The sequence below is a fragment of the Adiantum capillus-veneris genome, chromosome 18, assembly GCF_014529385.1.
Source record: "Adiantum capillus-veneris isolate H3 chromosome 18, ASM1452938v2, whole genome shotgun sequence".
In the NCBI taxonomy this organism is placed as follows: Eukaryota; Viridiplantae; Streptophyta; class Polypodiopsida; order Polypodiales; family Pteridaceae; genus Adiantum; species Adiantum capillus-veneris.
Genome location: NC_140948.1, coordinates 75,050,340 through 75,070,205, shown reverse-complemented (window position 1 = coordinate 75,070,205; position 19,866 = coordinate 75,050,340). Strand labels below are relative to the sequence as shown.

Here is a 19,866-nt window from a genome sequence, read left to right as displayed (position 1 = left end):
ACCCTAACACCCCCTACCACCTTAGAACTCTGCACAATACACCATGCTCGCCTCTGTGAGGTTTTGTGCCATATCTATCCTTATACGCACTCACCACAGCCAACCTTTCTACCCACACAGCACCTAGCACAACACCCGCGTGCCACTTACTGCTCAGCCTGTCTAACTCGCTCACTGCTCAGCCTGTCTTACCCGCACACTGCCTAGCCCGTCTAATCACCGATCGTCAGACCCTGAAGCGCAGACCCTGAAGCGGCCACTCCAGTTGAGTCGGACTCTTCCCGGCTTGCTGACAAGCGGCAAAACTGTCCAACAACGGACTCTCCATAGCCAATCGTCATCCCCAGCCTGGCGACATCCTCTCGCAACCTCAGCTGAACCCCGTCAACCTCGTCAACCTCAACCACAGGCGGATATGTCATACGACATGTGTCACTGTGAAGGCCAGATTCCCACGTCATGATGTAAGAGGCGACTTAGCTTGATTAAATTTTTTTTCAGGCCAGATTCCCACGCCTTGGTGTATGAGGCGAGGTGAGTTAGCTTGATTATTCTTGGTTTTTAAGCTAATAGCTCCATACTAACCCCCGACTTCACAAATAACTCTTATCCTACCTTGATTAAGCATGAATTCACCAACTCCAACACCTTCCGGCACCACAATCATCAACGATCCCGATTTGCCGATCGAGGAGCCACACGTTAACAACCTCTTCGTGGACAATAATCTCTCAATGGATCACCTCACACTTGACCCCTACAAGAACAACACCGACGAACTCGACTACCTCTCGGAGGAGTCCTTCGACTTCTCCCCCAACCCTCACCAAGCCACTCTTAGAGTTGAAGACTCACCTAATCGCTTCGAGCCCAATCTAGACAATGAACCCACCTCACCCAACCATAATCCTCTTAAGAAAACCAAACCCAACCTTCGCATCACCCTCTCCACCATCCAACGCCAATCCTCCTCACCTAACGGGTCGAGTCCTTCCTCTCACCCACCTCCACCAACTACAAAGATCGCCCCCTCCTCTTCACCCAAGGCCCCCACTTCCACGTCGTAGATACCTCGTCCCCTTTCCCCCACAAAACCCAAGGAATTCGAAGACATCATCAACCTCTCATTAGTTGAATTCAAGAAGTTACATACAAAGCTAACCAAAGCCTCCTTGTACACCACTCACTTGGTAGAACTTCATAAAAACAATGCCAATCCCAATAGCCTCAATATGAAACCACCACGCTTACATTTGGAAGATACCCAAGCCCAAGCTCTCCTTAATGCCAAGTTCACCACCCTGACAATCCAATATCAAATGGATTGTACTCTAGCCCTCACCCAAGCGCAAAAGCTTCTAGTGCAAAACCTACAATCTAAAGTTGAAGGATATCACCTCGAAGTAGAAAGCCGCCTCACCGATCTTGTGAAAAATCTTTCTTGTATCACCTTGCCCCGATTAGCCTCTTGCGATTGGCACCAATAACTAAGGGTTTGGAAGGAATCCTCTCTTCAACAATTTCTCTCCCTAATGCAATCCTTTATCGTTAACTCTCACTTGGCCTCCTCAAAGGAAGAAGAAGCTTACAAATCTAGGAAACGCTCTATTGCTACCATGAAGGAGGGAATCCTACACCTCCCAAAGGAGCAAACTATCAAAGAGCTTGTGGAACTTGAAGTCCATAAGCATTTAAAATCTCTCCCATTTTTCAAACCCCCTACTATTGCAACCCATACTATTGGAACCTCCACCAATCCCCGCTACTCCAAAACTTCAAGTCACCATCCTCCCTCCAAAGCCCCTTTTTGCCCCCCTAGATCCTCCCACCATACCCACAAACCATCCAAGGATCTCTCCCATCTCCCCCATCTTACACACTCCTTCTTATCCCCTACCAAACCTCTTAACCAATCTTCCAAAAACCCAAAATCCCCCTCTCCACCATGTTCCCCACCATCTAAAAGACCTTTTAAGCACCCCATGCCCAAAGAACCTACTATAGCTCCTAAATATCCTCTCAATCACATTCATAACCTCTTCTCACCCAAAATCCCTCCTCCTTCCATCGCCAAGCCTTTTCCCTACAACAAGTTTACCAAACCTTCAAAATACAACAGACCCACCAACCTAAACCTAAACCTCAATCATGATAGCAACCGTTTTGGCGTTCGCAACCGAGATGGCTACAATGATGGCAACCGCAATGACAACCTTGATGGCAACAGTAAAACAACCTGGAGGACAACTGTGATGACAATCACAATGGCAAGGATTTGGGAAAAGGGAGAGGGAGGAGGGATTAGTGCCTTCACATCCATTGTCTTGGACTCACTTGCTTTTTAGTAAGCCCCCCCTCCTCCCAAACCTTTGGATTGGTTTATCCCTCTCTACCTCACCATCTTCCACACAAATCCCCCCCACCCCTATCCATGAGCATATGAAGAGAAGGAAAAGAAGCATGCGAAAGTTTTGGCTTCCCCTCACTAATCCGCATGCTTACCAGCTCATGCTCTTTGGTAAGCTTCCCTCACACTCACTTGTTACTAACCATACCTCTAGTTTTGTGCATAACCTAACCACTCATCCCCTTCTTTCAACGAAAGTAAATGCTTAGAATTAGGGCTCAAATACATTCCCCCACCCTCCAACCCCCCACCCAAGCTCATCCTCCAAGCCCACGAAGCTTTGTCTAGAAGCCTTCAACTCAAAGTGTTCTTTCAAAATTCACCTTCCAACCCACCTTCCCTTTTCAAATCCCCTAACCCCTCTTGGATGCCTCCCTCCCTTAACCCTCAGTTAGAAAACATCACACTTCAAAACCACCTAAATCTAATTTCTACACTTTCAGGCTATAACGTTTCACGCTCTAAATTTCCAAAATTTGTCAAACAAGCACTCAAAACCCTTTCTAAGGACTCCTCCATAATCATTAAACCGGCCGATAAAAACCTATGCCTCACCATCCTCTCTAGAGAGTGGTATGACCAGGAGGCCCTTAGTCAACTCAATGACCAATCCACTTATCAGCCCGTTACCATACCACCACACAACTACATCACCTCCTTACTCTACTCCATCACCATTAAATACACTCTCCTTACTCTAGAAGAATCAACTTTTATTCTTACACCAATTTCCAAACCCTTCAAACCTTGCCCTATCCAATTCCTTCCTAAGATTCATAAACCTTCCCTTGTAGCCCGCCCTATTTGCTCCTATCGAGGATACATGTTAGAAAATGCCTCCAAATGGCTACACTACCAGCTTTACCCTATCCTCCTTACACAAAAACAACACCTAAAAGACTCACTATCGCTCATCGTAGATCTCCAAGATAAACCCTTCCCTCCACACAGTCTCCTTTTCACATTTGACGTGACCTCTCTCTACCCTAGCATCCCCATATCCCAAGGTCTTCTAGCCCTTAGAAGTTCTATCCCCTTAGAAGTTCTATCGCTAACCATTTTGATAATCCAAAAACGGAGTTCATCATCTCACTTGCCACCCTAATCCTCTCACACCATTATCTTTGATTCAAAGATAAAGTGTGGAAACAAATAAAAGGCACGGCTATGGGGTCAAACTTTGTAGTGGTTTATGCTTGCCTATTTCTTTGTCACTTAGAAAACCACTCCCCTCTTATCCACAACCCCAACCTGGCGTATTATAAAAGATTCATAGATGATGCATTTGGAATCTGGACAGGCACACTTAGCACACTCTCCAAAACACTAGACTCCTATGCCGCCCCTCTACAAAGGCATATAGTGATCACCCATGTCATCTCCACCTTCGAAGCCACTATCCTGGATGTTCATTTTCATAAAGGATATCGATTTAGCCAATGTGGCATTCTAGACTCTAACTGCCACCAAAAGCCACTAAACTCTTACCAATACATACCTTAGATCTCTTGGCACCCTCTCCACCAAAAGTTGGCTTTTATAAAAGTAGAACTCAGATGATATATCATTAGAGAGAACACCTCAAAGGGCTTCTCAAGCCTAAGAAACCTCTTCTTCCAAAGGCTCCTTTGCAGGGGATATCCTAGAGGATTTTTAATAAAAGTCTTTTGCTCAATCTCTTACCAGGAGAGACCTTCTCTTTTAAGCAAAACTCCAAAAACCAAAAAAGCTCTCCCCATTATCTTTAAACTTCCTTTCTCACCAGAAACTCGGAAACTTAATCCTACCCGAACCATTGGAAAACCTCTCCAGCTAGCATGCAGCCTTTCCCCCTCCCTTGCACATCTCGACAAACCCACCCTTTGTTGGACTAATGGCCCTAATTTAAGCTCTATCCTAACTAGAGCCTTAGAACCGCATTGAAGGGCATCTCTTTCCCTTTATATTTTACCCTACCCTAACACCCATTTTTGTGTTTTGCAGGAATACGCCCAAAATTTCACATACTTGGGCCACCCCTACTTGGCCTTTTCCTCTTCTCCTTTTTTCCTTAGTCTTTTTTGAGCCTCCCTCGACAAGGTACCTCAACATACCTCGGGTCATTGTACTCCTTTCTTTACGTTGATCTCATGATGTAAAGAAAACCCCCATATGATGTAAAGAAAACCCCCATACCACCAACTACCCTCTACCCTTTACCATTAAAAGTTTTTTGCTATAACCTGTTGATGTAAGATAACCCCTAACCCTCTCTGAATGTTGAAATCCTTACCACCTACCTACATTGCACTATAAGTTTTTTTTGCCCAAACATTTGTTATGGTAATATTGTCTTCTCTCTCTCTCTCTCTCTCTCTCTCTCTCTCTCTCTCTCTCTCTCTCTCTCTCTCTCTCAAATCCCCATCCATCCCCTTCTCCCTATATTACACACGCTAACCCACACCCTCGCAGTCTCCCCTAACTCTCCTTCGCTCTAGTTGCAATACACTTGAACCCTTGAAAAACCACACTGCCTTTAACTTAACGGTCTCCCCCTCTTTCACTTGCTCACTTGCAATACACTTGAACCCTTGAAAAACCACACTGCCTTTAAACTTAACGGTCTCCCCCTCTTTCACTTGCTCACTTGCAATACAATCAAACCAGGCTACCTTCAAGATTAACGATAATAAATTTTACCCACCCCATCGCAGTCTCCCCTCACTCCCCTTCGCTCTAGTTGCAATACAACTTAACGGTCTCCCCCTCTCTCACTTGCTCACTTGCAATACAATCAAACCAGGCTACCTTCAAGATTAACGGTAATAAATTTTACCCTCAAAAAAATTTTACCCACAAAACTTTTTATTCTCGATCCCCCCTCCTCGGTTTCCCCTTCTTTTGTTGGGGGGAGACCTCTCTCTTAATACTAGGCTCTGCCCTCATCCCCTTCCCCTTAACCTCTCTACAAATCTTCAAAATTACAAACCCCTTTAGACACAATTTCCCAAACAAACTCTCCCGCCCCCCCAACCCCCCCCTTGGCATTCCCCAACCCACCTCCTATATAAACTCCCCCTCCCTCTTTTGAACTCCTTTTAAAACCTACTACCACCTCCTACCAACTGATGAGCTCCTCACGGAGCGAAACGCGTTTGGTCAACCTCTCTCTCAACCCTTAACCTAACCCCAGCCTTAAACCCTTTTTCTCTTATGCTTAAATTTAAGTGTTACGCACGCTTGACATAATTTTACCATTGACAACACACACACACACACACACACACACACATACGCATGTGTCTATGTGTGTGTGTATATCTATATGTATTTGTATGTGTGTGTACATATGCATGTATGTATTTGTGTGTGTAAATAAATAAATAAATTTGTGTATATATATGTGTGTTTGTGTGTGTGTGCTATGTTTGAATCAAAGATTTGCCACATAGGTCTTGAGGCCTCCTGTTATTGTTCTAGTCCAGTAATTATGACATTCAAAATTTCTATGCCCCCCCACCCCGACAGCAAAACCTCTCTCTCTCTCTCTCTCACACACACACACACACACACACACACACACATGTTGGATGGATGTAGTTTGCATGCACTATGATTGCTCTCTCTCTCTCTCTCCGCTCTCTCTCTCTCTCTCTCTCTCTCTCTCTCTCTCTCTCTCTCTCCCCGTAGATATTTGCTTTTGTTGAAGACTCGTGCAACTTTTAGTGTCTTTTTAAATTGTTCCTACACCCTTGAACATTTTTCTATGTCTTTCTCTCTCCCTACTTCTCCTTTACGCATCATTCATTGGACGCTAAAAATTTATCCTCTCTCTCTCTGTGTGTATGTGTGTGTGTGTGTGTGTGTGTGGGGGGGGGGGGGGGGGGGGGGGGGGGGGGGGGTTGATTTTTAATAGCCACCCTTGCGTGTCAAAAGTTAGAGAAATTAAGGGTTTTTAAGCATGGCCCACATTTTAACTCTTAAAAATAAAAAGGACAAAATATCTGAGAACTGGTAAAAGGTCTGTCAATTGGGCAATGTCTCGCCTCATTTGGGGTGTCAATGTGAGGGCTGGTTTTTATTAGGCATTTCATCCCTTTTCTACCGATAAAAACCGTTAGCTATCCTTTTAAAATTACACTATAATGCAAAGAAAACCATAATATCTTGGAAATTGGAAGGGATGAAGGATACCCTTGGTGAGATATAGTGCATATGAGCTCAACGATAAAAAATCTCCTCTCTCTCTCTCTCTCTCTCTCTCTCTCTCTCTCTCTCATAGCCAGTAACGTGGATCGACCTCTTTATTTGCGTGCATGTCCTCAAAGCAAGATATCACCAAGTCGACGTAAGGCAAGCTTTTTTTTCTCGATCTCTTCAAAAAAGAAACTTTTAGAATCTCTGAAAAATATCAATATTGGTTGTGAAAAAAATCCCTTAAGAATATAAAGCCAAATATATATATTCAAAAAATAAATTCTTTTTGAATACTAAAATCTTCACTAAAATTATCTTTTTTTGGTATGTGCATTGAAAGTGAAACATTTATTCTATGCAAAGTAGAAAGTAGAAAGTCTATTCACTTTACATTCTAAAAAGCATATCACTTCTTACAATGTTACCCTTCACTTTTGTTTTGAAAGGTTTTCTCTTAAGTGAAGCACTGAGAGTGAGAGTGACACATGGAGGGTCTCTCCTTCCTTCTTCACTTTTGTTTTGAAAAGTTTTCTCTTAAGTGAAGCAATGAGTGACACATGGAGGGTCTCTCCTTCCTTGAAAAATTTAAGCTACTTCATATATAGTATAAACTAGTATGTGATCCACGCGTTGCTACAGACAAAAAAAGCACGAAAATTGGATCTCTCTCTCTCTCTCTCTCTCTCTCTATATATATATATATATATATATATATATATATATATATATATATATATATATATATATATATATATATATACACACACTTGGTATCAATGGGATTTAATCTACCACATCCTATCTTTGGCTTGGTCTAAACACTAGCTTAGATTGGAATGGATATCATATCTACTACATTGTAACTCTCTTATTTACTTTGACCCTTCTCTCTCTCTCTCTCTGTGTGTGTGTGTGTGTGTGTGTGTGTGTGTATCCTGCTAAAGGATTGGCGACTCTTCATTCATGGTAACTACCTGGGGTTTCTTTCACCCCTTGATATTATTGTATACACTATTATCTCTCCTTTTTGGAAATATATCTTGCTATCTTCCAAGGGAAGAACGTTTTTTCTTTCTCTCTAACTCTCTTTCGCTCTATATCCAGATAGGATTTATTGGGAATTCTATCTTGAAGTATCATTCGGCTTCTCTCAAGATACAACCCTAATAAAACATCTCTCTCCCTTTCTTGTGCTCTTTTTACCTCACATTGTATCTGGTTATCCATCTAAAAACAATCACGCTATAGATCTACTACTACCATAATTTATCACTAAGGTTTACCTTAAATCCTTGGCAATCATAGGGTGGCATAGTGTTTCATATTTACTGGGTGTATTCTTTCACACTTGTGTAGCACTTCATGGTGTTGAGATTTTATGGTGTACATTACTTGGTATATTACATTTTACTGTCTTAAGGTTAGTTTGGTGGAAAGTAAGTGTACTGCCACCTGGGAATGGGGCCCATGGGTTGTGTAAATAAAATTTTGGGGCGCCTACTGGTGCTTTAATTGTATTACTTTTTTAAGGGGCCATCATGCTGGCGTGACAGCGTTACACGAGCCGATGCAGGAAATGATCGCCGCTCGCTCTATTTTGGGGCTTTTGCAAGTAGCACCGCTGCACATCCTCTGCTTTGGTGGGTGGATACTCAAGGGATGCAGATCTATCTACTATGGATCGGGCTCCACAGCCAGTAACCTTATAAGGTGAGCTGAGTCTCACTTAGCTTCCATTCGGTTAAGGGTTCTTTTCTATTTTTATTCTGTTGTGTGCATTCAATCGGGTGTATGCTTCAAACTCTGCAAGCGATGGCTCCTAGCAAGAAAGCACCGGTCGACACTACAGAGGTCCTTATGTGGTATTTTTTTGGCATTGGTGAATAACCTCTAGGATAGGAAGGATATGGCATATGGGTATTTGTTGATTATGATGTATTGTCGACTCCATTGCTGTCGATTGTACTATACGTTGGTGGCATGCTGTACGTACTCAATGATTGTGTGGAAGTATTTGCCTATGATTGGCTTGGTGAACTGGATGTAAGGGTGTATGATGCCTGAACATACAAATAGCTGAATGCATGTCTAAATATTGATAGAGAACTGGGTATACTAAACTTGGCTGATAAAATTTAGTGGTTCTAATATGGTTTGACTTTGAAATGATCGACTGGCTTCTTGCCGATCCTTTGTATGGGATACTAGGAGCTACTCTCTGCTGGCCTTAGAGGTTGCCGACTGGCCATATGTCTAACTACAAGATGAATAGGATTCTGTTTCTCTTTTGAATGGTAGTTATGAGGTAATGCAGGCTTTCTAAAGTACTAACTTAAAGCTGACTGGTTAGTCTTTCTGTATAAGGCTTTATTACATAATCTATAAGTTTTTTGTTTAGGGTTGTAGCATGCCTCAATGTATCCAATTGGATGTTTGGATTTGGAAAGGGTAGAGTCTTGGGCTATGGATCCGGCCTTCTCTTTGTTTGAGGGGTCAGATTGATTTACCCTAACCCTTGGCTTATCTGGGAATGGACATATATCTGTGCTTTTATCGTGTTACCTGACTTCTTTGCACTACTTTCCGACTGTACTTTTTAGACCGGCTGGTTTGCTGTACAGTGCTGACCGGCTGTTTGGGATTGGTATACTTTGACTCTTGGCACTATATAATAGTGGTATATTGGATAGGGTGATGGGTTTTTTTCCGACTGGATTACTGGCTTATTTAATTACTGCCTAGCATGAGACAGTTGAGATGCTTACACTTATGGTAATTTAAATTTGGGTTACTCACAATAGCATAGTGGATCCTGCTGGCAATCCAATATGTTTTAAAGGTTGTACTGGCCATGTATCTGAGGAGTGGTGGGTATAGTTCGGATGTTTTACTGGGTATGTTGAATTAAAGGAAGGATCGGATCCTGGCCGTGGTTTGATATAAGGTAGCTTATGCTATCTTATGTTGTCCTAGATAATTTGCAGATTGAGTTGCCTTTCTTTCTATGGATATTTTTCAGACTCTTTGGCTTCGGTTGCGAACTGTTGCATAGCTCACTGTATCCGTCAAGGAGTAAGGTGTGATACAAAGTGTAGTTTCGGGCTGCTAGACTGCTCTTCTCTCTTAGTGTGAGGGGTTTGATATACCCTAACTCTTAGCAATATCTGGTAATGCTGTGTTGGATCAGTGGTTGGACTGTGATTGATTGTTTGACTTCGTGAAGTTCCTTGCCGATGATAGATATATATAAAGGTAAGCTATCTTTTGATGGTCTTGACTGGTCTTTTTTTTGCCGACTGGTTTATGCCGACTCTTGGCACTATCTGGGTCTTGGATCATGTACGACTGTATGAGGTTCCTTGCCGTTGACTGATATATGTAAGGGTAAGCTATCCTATGCTGGTCTAGTGTATCTGATTAGATCCGACTTTGTGAGGATCCTTGGCATGGATTGAGGTATGTAAAGGTGAGATACTCCTTGCTGGTCTTGACTTTTTTTTGCCGACTGGTTTTTGCCGACTCTTGGCACTATCTGGTAATGGTATATTGGATAGGATGACTGGAATTTTCGACTGGATTGCTGGTGAATTAAAATGCTGCCTAGATTGAATGGCTGGGGGTAAAATGTTCTTATTTCTGTTGATTATGGTCTAGGATCATTACTGTGGGTTTTTTTGAAAAGAAGCTGTAGCTCAAAGATTTCTATAACTTATTAAAATAGGTTTTCTGAAATCTTTTTGATGGTGGAAGTACTGGAAAAAAAAGACAGCCATACCAATGATTGTTTAATCTGATTGATAACACTAAAATATGACTTCACATTTACATAAGAAACAATTGGAATAGCATGAACACTGTTCTGGGCTATAAAAACTCCACTTAAAAGTACGGAAGGAAAGAATTCAACTTGAACTAAAACTGGAAAGTTTTTTCAAAATTTTATAAAATTTTACTAAACCTTAGCAGCATGATTTTTTCTCTTTTGGTGCCTTGGTGACATGGATGACAACTAGGTCACCCCAGTTACCTGCAATGCTATTTGGAAGCTAACGAATGGTTTGTTTTCTTACTGTGGATACAGGTAAGGGTGTCCTCTCCTTGGCAATTGATTAAGAAGATGAAGTGTTGTACTTGTAACTATTGGACTATAACAGGACCATCCTACCCTTTAATGGCCTGTTACTATGATGTATTTGCTTTGGATAAACTGTCGAAAGAAATACATGACTTTGTACTTTATCTGAAGGCCAAGGTCTTTGTAGAATATCTCATGTGTTATGTATACTGTTAATAGTTAAAACTCTCTCTCCTTAAGCACATGGGTGCTTTTCAGCCCTTGGGTTTCCCTAAAGCACCAAGACCTAGTCTACAAGATGTTTATCCTCAGAAGATATGGCTTGCAACCATATTTTCCGGGATAGGGAGTATCCCACACAATCGTTATGACCTTCTGTCTTGGTTGTCGTTAAGATGGAATACTTACCAACTCCTCTTTTGGATCTTACTAATTTTTTCCTACTTCTGGCTTCCAATTATCCCTATCTCTGCTACCCTTGACCTTTCTACCTTGCCCTTCTCACCGGCATCCCTGCTCATGATTAAACTAATCCGAGATGCTTTAGCCATTTCCCTCCTGAATCAACACTCAAAAGTAACAGAGGCCCATGATTCGATCATGAATCTGTTAACTTTCAATGACTGGGTTTTGATCCTCGCCAACCTAGTTGCTGATTCAAAGGAAGGGGTACTTCATCTACAGAGATTGGCTTCCAATCTATCTGCTATTGAAATAAGTCATAAAACTAATCTGCTACAATTATCAGCTAAGGGAGCCAACCTATCTAACTTTATCAGATATGTGGCCTCACTTCATGTTTTGCTTCCACTAAATCATTCGATCCTGCTAAGGCTCCTAAAGGCCTTTTTTGCAGGGATGACGCGGCTCTGGAAGCTGTAAAAAGCTTTCAACAGGGGCTTAGCTCGTTAAGTGAAACTTCTTTACTTGATATGGTTCCAAAAGTCTCAAAATGTTTTCCTTTTCTCCCTCCCACGCAGATTGCAATTGAAGGAATTGAGCTTGACCATCAGCTTTGGGAACTTCAGAACAAAGCCTTTGTTGCACCCATCTCTATAGAGACTTGGGTCTTCTTAGCAACACTACCGGCCTCTACTAGTGAATACTGTCGACTAGAGACCCTCAAAGAAGTTCAGTTCTTGGACAAAGGTGATGTGATAAAAGCATCTTTTAGTATGCACTTCTTGGATTCTAGGAAATGCCCAGTCTTATCAGGCATCTATGTCGGAACCAAGGGGACGATGACCTTTTCTAAACAAAGAAGTGAATTCTACTCTGAGTCTATTTGGAACATCTACCGTCCTTACATCAAGTGTGCTTGTAAAGCTTTGGATGCAAAAGCAGACTGTGAAAGAAACATCCTCTGGTTTGATCATGCCATCTGGTTTCTTCTCAACTAATCTGGAGGACCTCTTCCCTTCACACACAGAGGAGCATTTTTTACCTATGATATGTTCATGGCTTGGTGACCAAGCTAAGGAAGTTGTGCGAGCCCAAATTGCATATCTCCATTTCAGGACTTTCATGTATGAAGCTCTGAAGGAGCTAAAGTTAGATGCACCTAGTCATCTACTGTCAAATCTTAGTGCTTCTAAAGGGATCAAACATATTTTATCCCTTCTCAAACCATCACTAGATACAGATGAGTCCCCCACTCTTAAAAGGCCTCTACTGATGACTAGTTCTGCTTCTCACTCTATCACCTCATTTCTATCCCCCTCTTCTACACCTGGGTCTTCTGAAGGACGTAATAAAGCTAGAAGCTATGTCAAAGGAAGAGGGAAGAATCTCCTTATCAAGAAAATGTTTAACTCTTGATTGTATTGATTTTTTAGATCAAGCGGACTGATTCTGGGAAGCTGGTTCTATGCAAAAAAGATTATCTGAAGAAGCGTTTAATTCACTGCCGTTTTTCAAATCAGTTTTTTGATCTTTATACACCAAAGTCTTTGATGCAATATTCCTTTCAACGATTGTTTGGTAATACTAACATGTTAGATGAATTGACTTTTGGTTGGACCTTTGACCCACCACTGAAGTATTTTGTATACTCTATAGAATTTTTGACTTCTGAAAAAAACAACCATCATGTACATGTCCTCTTTTCACAGACTACTATTCGGATTTTGGTGGGTTTGGAGAACACGTTTGTACTACAGATCTATCTCTAATTGGTTCAAAGTAAATAAAAGACCTATTGAGTAAAGGTCTAAATCATATCCCCTTACAACCTTTGAACCCGCACTTGGCATTGGCCGCACTACTTACCTGCTTGGCTAACATAGCCAAGGTATTGAATTTAGAAAGTCTACAACATGCTAGACTTTCTGAGTTTATTTTCTCATATTTTCAAACATGTATTGGAGCAATCCCCCTACATGGTTAAGCCAGGAAACAACTTGGCTATCTCCTTCACTGCTGTATATGATAAATAAACTAAAACAGGATTGGTTTGTGGTAGGACTTGACAAAGCCCCGCATATACCTACTCTTATCTGCAATCACCTAGCCAAAGTAGCAGCTGAGGCTAGGCTTAAAGGACCAGAGTTCCTAATATCTGAAATGTGTCCAGAAGAAACCACACGATACCTCGGTATTTCACTAAATAACTTAAAACTAGTTTGCTGTACGGTAGAGGGTGTTTACAGTACCAAAGAATATCTATAAAGTACCAAATCCTAGCTATCGAGTGCCAAAGCCTATCCATAGAGTTTAAAACCCTCTCTATAGAGTACCAAAACCTAATTATCCAGTACCAATGCCTATGTATAGAGAACCAAAGTCTATTTACAGAGTACCAAACTCAACGGATACCAACAAAGCCTCTCTGTAGAGTACCAAATCCTATCACTATAGGACCAGGATCTATTTCCAGGGTACCCCACACTTATGATAGTACGAAAGCCTATATGTAGAGTACCAAATCCTGTCTATCGAGTACCAAAGGCTATCTATGGAGTACCAAAGCACATCTGTAGAGTACCAAATCCGGTGTATCGAGTACCAAAGCCTATGTATGGAGTACCAAAGCAGATCTATAAAGTATCAAATCCGGCATATCGAGTACAAAATCCTAGTTATCGAGTGCCAAAGCCTATCCATAGAGTTTCAAACCCTCTCGATAGAGTACCAATACCTATTTATCCAGTACCAATGCCTATGTATAGAGAACCAAAAACTATTTACAGAGTACCAAACTCATCGGATACCACCAAAGACTATCTATAGAGTACCAAATGTTTTGTGTAGACTACCAAATCCTATCTGTAGAGGACCAAAGCCTATCACTATAGGACCAAAGTCTATTTACAGGGTACCCCACACTTCTGATAGTACCAAAGCCTATATGTAGAGTACCAAATACTGTCTATCGAGTACCAAAGGCTATCTATGGAGTACCAAAGCACATATGTAGAGTACCAAATCCGGTATATCGAGTACCAAAGCCTATCTATGGAGTACCAACTCAGATCTGTAGAGTACCAAATCCGGTATATCGAGTACAAAATCCTAGCGATCGAGTGCCAAAGCGTATCCTTAGAGTTTCAAACCCTCTCGACAGAGTACCAAAACCTATTTATCCAGTACCAATGCCTATGTATAGAGAACCAAAGTCTATTTACAGAGTACCAAACTCATCGGATACCACCAAAGACTATCTATAGAGTACCAAATCCTCTCTGAAGAGTACCAGATCCTATCTGTAGAGTACCAAAGCCTACCACTATAGGACCAAAGTCTATTTACAGGGTACCCCACACTTCTGATAGTACCAAAGCCTATATGTAGAGTACCAAACTCATCGGATACCACCAAAGACTATCTGTAGAATACCAAATCCTCTCTGAAGAGTACCAGATCCTATCTGTAGAGTACCAAAGCCTACCTCTATAGGACCAAAGTCTATTTACAGGGTACCCCACACTTTTGATAGTACCAAAGCCTATATGTAGAGTACCAAATAATATGTATAGAGTACCAAAGCCTACCGACAATACCAAATCTACGGTACCATATTTGGAACTGTCTAAAGCCAGTTTTGGCACTACTGCAGTAGTGGAATTTTACCAATACCATGAAGTTGGTTTTTTTCTGAATCGTTTTGTTTTTGTGCCATAGGTTGAGCTGTACCAAAGATTCAAGAAGGCTCACCCAACAGTGGTAGTGTCTCTTAGATGCTTCGAGGCATTGAAGCCATACTTTGTACGGAAGTTGAATAACAAAAATACTTGCTGCAGTGTGGTTCATGTGCAGATGCTCTATTTCAAAGAGGCCCTTAATCAAATGCGGCAAAACAAGTTTGGGCACCACAAGAAAGGTCACCTTTGCACTTGCTCCGTTTGTTGCAGAGGTGATGAGAGAGGAACGTGTTTTGCAAACGAAGCAATGTGTCAGCACATCACCGGTATGTGGGAATCCATCATGTGCCCAAAGCCTCCAAATTGTGAATACCATGCAAAGAAATGCTTGATGGGGGACTGCTCACAATGTGGAGTACGGAGGTTGACATTTTGTCCCGATGAGATAGCAGAGGATAGCAAGGAGGTGTCTATGAAGGTTTTCATGGAGGTTGGAACAGGACAGGTTCACGAACGTGGGAGTGAGAAGAAGAGAAAGGACTTGATTGTGCAACAGATGAAAAGTGGGACTTTTCTTAGCCTATTTTCAGCCCATCTGACAGGCTTCATCAGGCACAACTTTGTCTTCTACTGGCAAGCCCAACAATTCAAGGACTGTTTGCACAATTTTCCTAGCAATGTTGTAGTATCTGTTATTGACTTTGCGGAGAATTATTCCTTTAAAGTTCAGAATGAAATTCAATCAATGCATTGGTGGTCTACCCAAGTCACAATACTTGTGCACATCACTTATTTAAGAAATGCAGCAAGTGGTACACAGAAGACGCTACACTTCTACATATCGGATGACAAGCAACATGACACATTGTTTGTACAACATTGTTTCTTGCTGTATGACAAGTGGCTGAAAGAACGAGGACATTCTCTGCAACAACATTGGGTTTGGTCAGATGGTGCTGCTTCACAATTCAAGGCCCGTAGACCTTACTATTTTGTGGCCAGGTACTATCAAATGATAGGCTTGCACATGATGCATAACTTCTCTGCATCCGGCCATGGAAAAGGTGAGCATGATGGGGCAGGGGCAGTCATCAAGAGAACTTTGACGCATGAGGAATTGAAACCAGATGGCTGGCGTATGAAGTGTGCAGCCGATGTTGTCAACTTTTTGAAAGAAACTTTTCAGCCAAGAGAATAGTCTCATAGGTGTAATACGCAAAGAGTCTTTTGGCTTATTGGCGCGGATGAAGTGCAACACAATCTGCAATGGGCCTGTGAGAGCATCGTTGGCTCTCGCTCATTTCATTGTGCTGATGGCTATTCACAGGACAACCGCACCGCCATACGCTTTTGATCACTTTCATGCTTTTGTGATCCGTGTATGCGTGGGTTGTGGAGAAGATGCACGAACAGAATGCACATGAAATATGTTTTCATCAAAACCATTGCCAGAGTCCAGGGATACAATTAGGGATGAAGAATCAGATGGCGAGGAGGAGGGTGGAGATTCAACATCGATTCCAATGAGCCAAGTGTCCAACCTGCCACTATATGAAGGATGCCCTGAAATGTTAAGTGGCATGCTATCCATAGGGGATAATTTTGCAGTGAAAGCAGCTGAGGCAAACGAAGACTTCTACATTATCAAATGCACAGAAGTGTTGTACCAAACGGTGAAAGCACAAAAGGATAAGTGGCATAACAAAATTGTTAGAGGAGGGAAGGTTGTTGAAGGCTTTTTTTATGTCCAAGTTGAAGGAAAAGATGATACATACCGGCTATTGGACCACACATCTCCGATAATGATCTACTCACATCTTGTTAGGGCCATATGTTTCCCAATGGAGCCTATTGCAGGATCCCTAGGTCAAATTTTACAATACAAGTTGTCTACTGAAGTATATGAGAGGATATACAATAGCATGCCATATCATGATGATGAGAGCAACGAAGGTGCGTCCATGTTACTTGAGGGCAATGAGAAGCCCTGATTGAACAATTGAATCCGGTAGTCAATAGTACCAAATCCGGTAGTCAATAGTACCAAATCTGGTAGTCAACAATACCAAGTGTATTCCGCACTATGTGCTTTTTAGTGACTGAGTCAACTTGATGTTTTGCCCCTGAGATTTATCTATTCTCTCTATCTGGTTCTGTGTTGGTATGTTACCTTTCATTACATTACTGTTTTAGTTGTCCTCACTATATGGGCATTAAAGTACCAAATTTGGTACTTTTTGGTACTATTGAACTTGGGTGCACGTCTGTCCACTATTACAGAATCAATTTGGTACTTCTTGAACTTGCTGTATCACTTATGGTTTACTTTATTGCTCTATCTGGTTCTGTGTTGGTATGTTACCTTTCATTACATTACTGTTTCAGTTGTCCTCACTATATCTCTACTTTTTGGTACTATTGAACTTGGGTGCACGTCTGTCCACTATTACAGTACCAAATTTGGTACTTTTTGGTATTGTTGAACTTGGGTGCACGTCTGTCCACTATCACAGTACCAAATTTGGTACTTTTTGGTACTGTTGAACTTGGGTGCACGTCTGTCCACTATTACAGTACCAATTTGATACTTCTTGAACTTGCTGTATCACTTATGGTTTACTTTATTTCTTGGTATTTTTCAGTTTTTCTATTCGTATTTGATACGACCACCTTGAGAAATGTCTAGAACTATGTTCATAACATGAAAGGTATGCCAAACATAGATGCTATCTGCCTCAAAAATTAAAATGTTGGGCAACCTGTTAGCTCCAAGAGGTTTCAACAGAATTAGTCAGAGGTTTCAACAGTAGAGATCAAGATACCAAGACAGTCTAAACAAGAAAAGTTGTTTTCCATTATGTATAGTATCCGGTTACAAAATTCCACTATTTACATGATTATGGAAATCTCCTACCTCGGGGGATCAAATTTATAGGAGTACCCCTCCATCTGTATGAAGTAATCAGTAATGTACCCATAAATATCATCTTCAATGTCAAAGACTGGGTTTTTGCGAGTGTACGCTGTTGGGTACCGATCCCTTATCCACTCGAGCAACCAAGGCAAAACAAAATCTAGCAAGTAAAACGGGTAATCGGTTCCTACTACCATGGGATCGTATGGTCGGATTGCCATACAGTTTTCATAGTCATTTTTAAGAGACTTGTATCTACAATCATCTACAAGAATAGTGTTCCCGGCATTGTACTTCGGGTGCCTTGCCCACAGCGTCCGTAGCTTCTTCAGGAAAACGGGCTTATCGCCCATGTCTTTGGGCACAACCAGCACCTCCGACATACGGGGCCGCCATATTTCACAGTCCTCTTAGGAGAGAATATCTGCTAATGCCAAAAAATGAGGTTAGAGGTATGCGTAACTTATGTCTTGCAACATTCAAAGCGGGCATGCTTTACCTGCAAAATATTTTTGCCTTCTATGGTTGGGGAAGCACGCATTCACCATGTGTAACAGTTTTTCCCTTCTACAGCAGGACCACAACACTAGGCTGTCTTTCTGTTTAAGCCGTAGGATGAATTGCTCCGCATCCGGCCTTACAAGACAAATTACATCCTTTTGGAGATAGACTACCTGTGGCATGTGCTTCTCTTCCAGGCACTGAAGGGCTTCAGGGATTTTGCTGCAGCTAGTTATTAGCACGCCATTAAGATCAAGCACAATCATCCGCCCGGGTCTAGCAGCCACATCAGGCTGCAGCAATGTGCTTGCCGGTGTCTCGTCTAGCCACCAACTTACTACAACACCAATAGACATAATGAGTGGGGACAAATACACAGTGCAAACATCATATCTAAAACAGAAAACTGGACCAAAAACTACCAAATTTGGTAGTGTATTGCACAAGTGATAAGGACTATCCGAAACAACAAGTTCAAGAAGTACCAAATTGGTACTGTAATAGCGGACAGACGTGCACCCAAGTTCAACAGTACCAAAAAGTACCAAATTTGGTACTTTAATGCACATATAGTGAGGCCAACTGAAACAATAATTAACGAAAGGTAACATACCAACACAGAAATAGATAGAGAGAACAGATAAAGCTCAGGGCCAAAAAATCAAGTTGGCTCGGTCACTAAAAAGCACATAGTGCGGAATACAACAGATTCTCAGTGGCTACAGTTTGCATGCACGGGATAATTGATCACGGGCGCGATTGCGCTTATTTCTTTGCAAATTGAAAAGTTCCTGCAGGGTCGCAGAATCAGGGAATCACTTCTCCGGTTCGAAACAACATCGGCAGCAGTAGAGTCAACACCCCCGTCGGTGCTGTCCACAACAGTATCATTCGCAAGTACTTCTTCCTGCTCATCCTCGTCCTCCCTCTGATCTTTGTTGCCTTCCGACCCCTCTTTGGCCTCCCCTTCACTCCCCTTTGTGGTTTCCACCCCCTCCCCAACACCCCCCTTCGTGGCTTCTTCCTCCGTCCCTTTGGGTTCTTCCTCTCCCTTCTTGGCCATTGCATCATCGAGCTTTGTGTTGGCAGCATCCTACCTTTCCTTTGCATCCAGCTCCACAACAACAGGGACTTTACCTTCCTCCTTGTCCTTAGTCTTTTTACCATCTCTGGTCTCCTCCTCACTTTTACTTTCGCTGTCACTTGTCTTTTTATCATCTCTGGCCTCCTCCTCACTTTTACTTTCGTTGTCACCTGTTGCCTCACATCTTTGCCCCGTCACATTGTCTTTTCCTAGAGAATTACCTTGCTTCAGATCATGGAGAATATCTGATATCTCCCTTGTCACCTCATCCACGTTCCATATTCGACTTGCAGCCGACTTTGTGGCGTGCTGGTCAGCAACTGCAGCATCCTGCTCCTTTGCAAACACAAAGAAAGACAGCACACACTAACTTGTATGAAAACCTCATTGAGTTGCAAGTGCCCATATGTATTCAAAAATGCACACATACTTACTCTTGACAACTTGAAGCCCACTGACCTAGGACTTTGCCAAATCAGAGATTACCATATTACAACCCGGCTTGACACATTGATCCCTGCTTTGTAACAGAGCACTGAAGCACAAGGAATGATACTGGTGTCGGCACTCTAGCATGAAGGTTCCGACTACATGTGCACACTCCAAGGGCTCACCGCATGCAACACACAT

General features: G+C 42.1%; 1 protein-coding gene across 1 annotated transcript; it reads right to left on the bottom strand.

Moving 5' to 3' along the window:
- Positions 1 to 212: 212 nt before the first annotated feature.
- Positions 213 to 461, bottom strand: LOC147435887 (uncharacterized). The gene has a single exon (XM_086488245.1). The coding sequence runs from the start codon at positions 459 to 461 to the stop codon at positions 213 to 215; it is 249 nt and encodes an 82-aa protein (XP_086344371.1).
- Between the last annotated feature and the right edge of the window lie 19,405 nt (positions 462 to 19,866).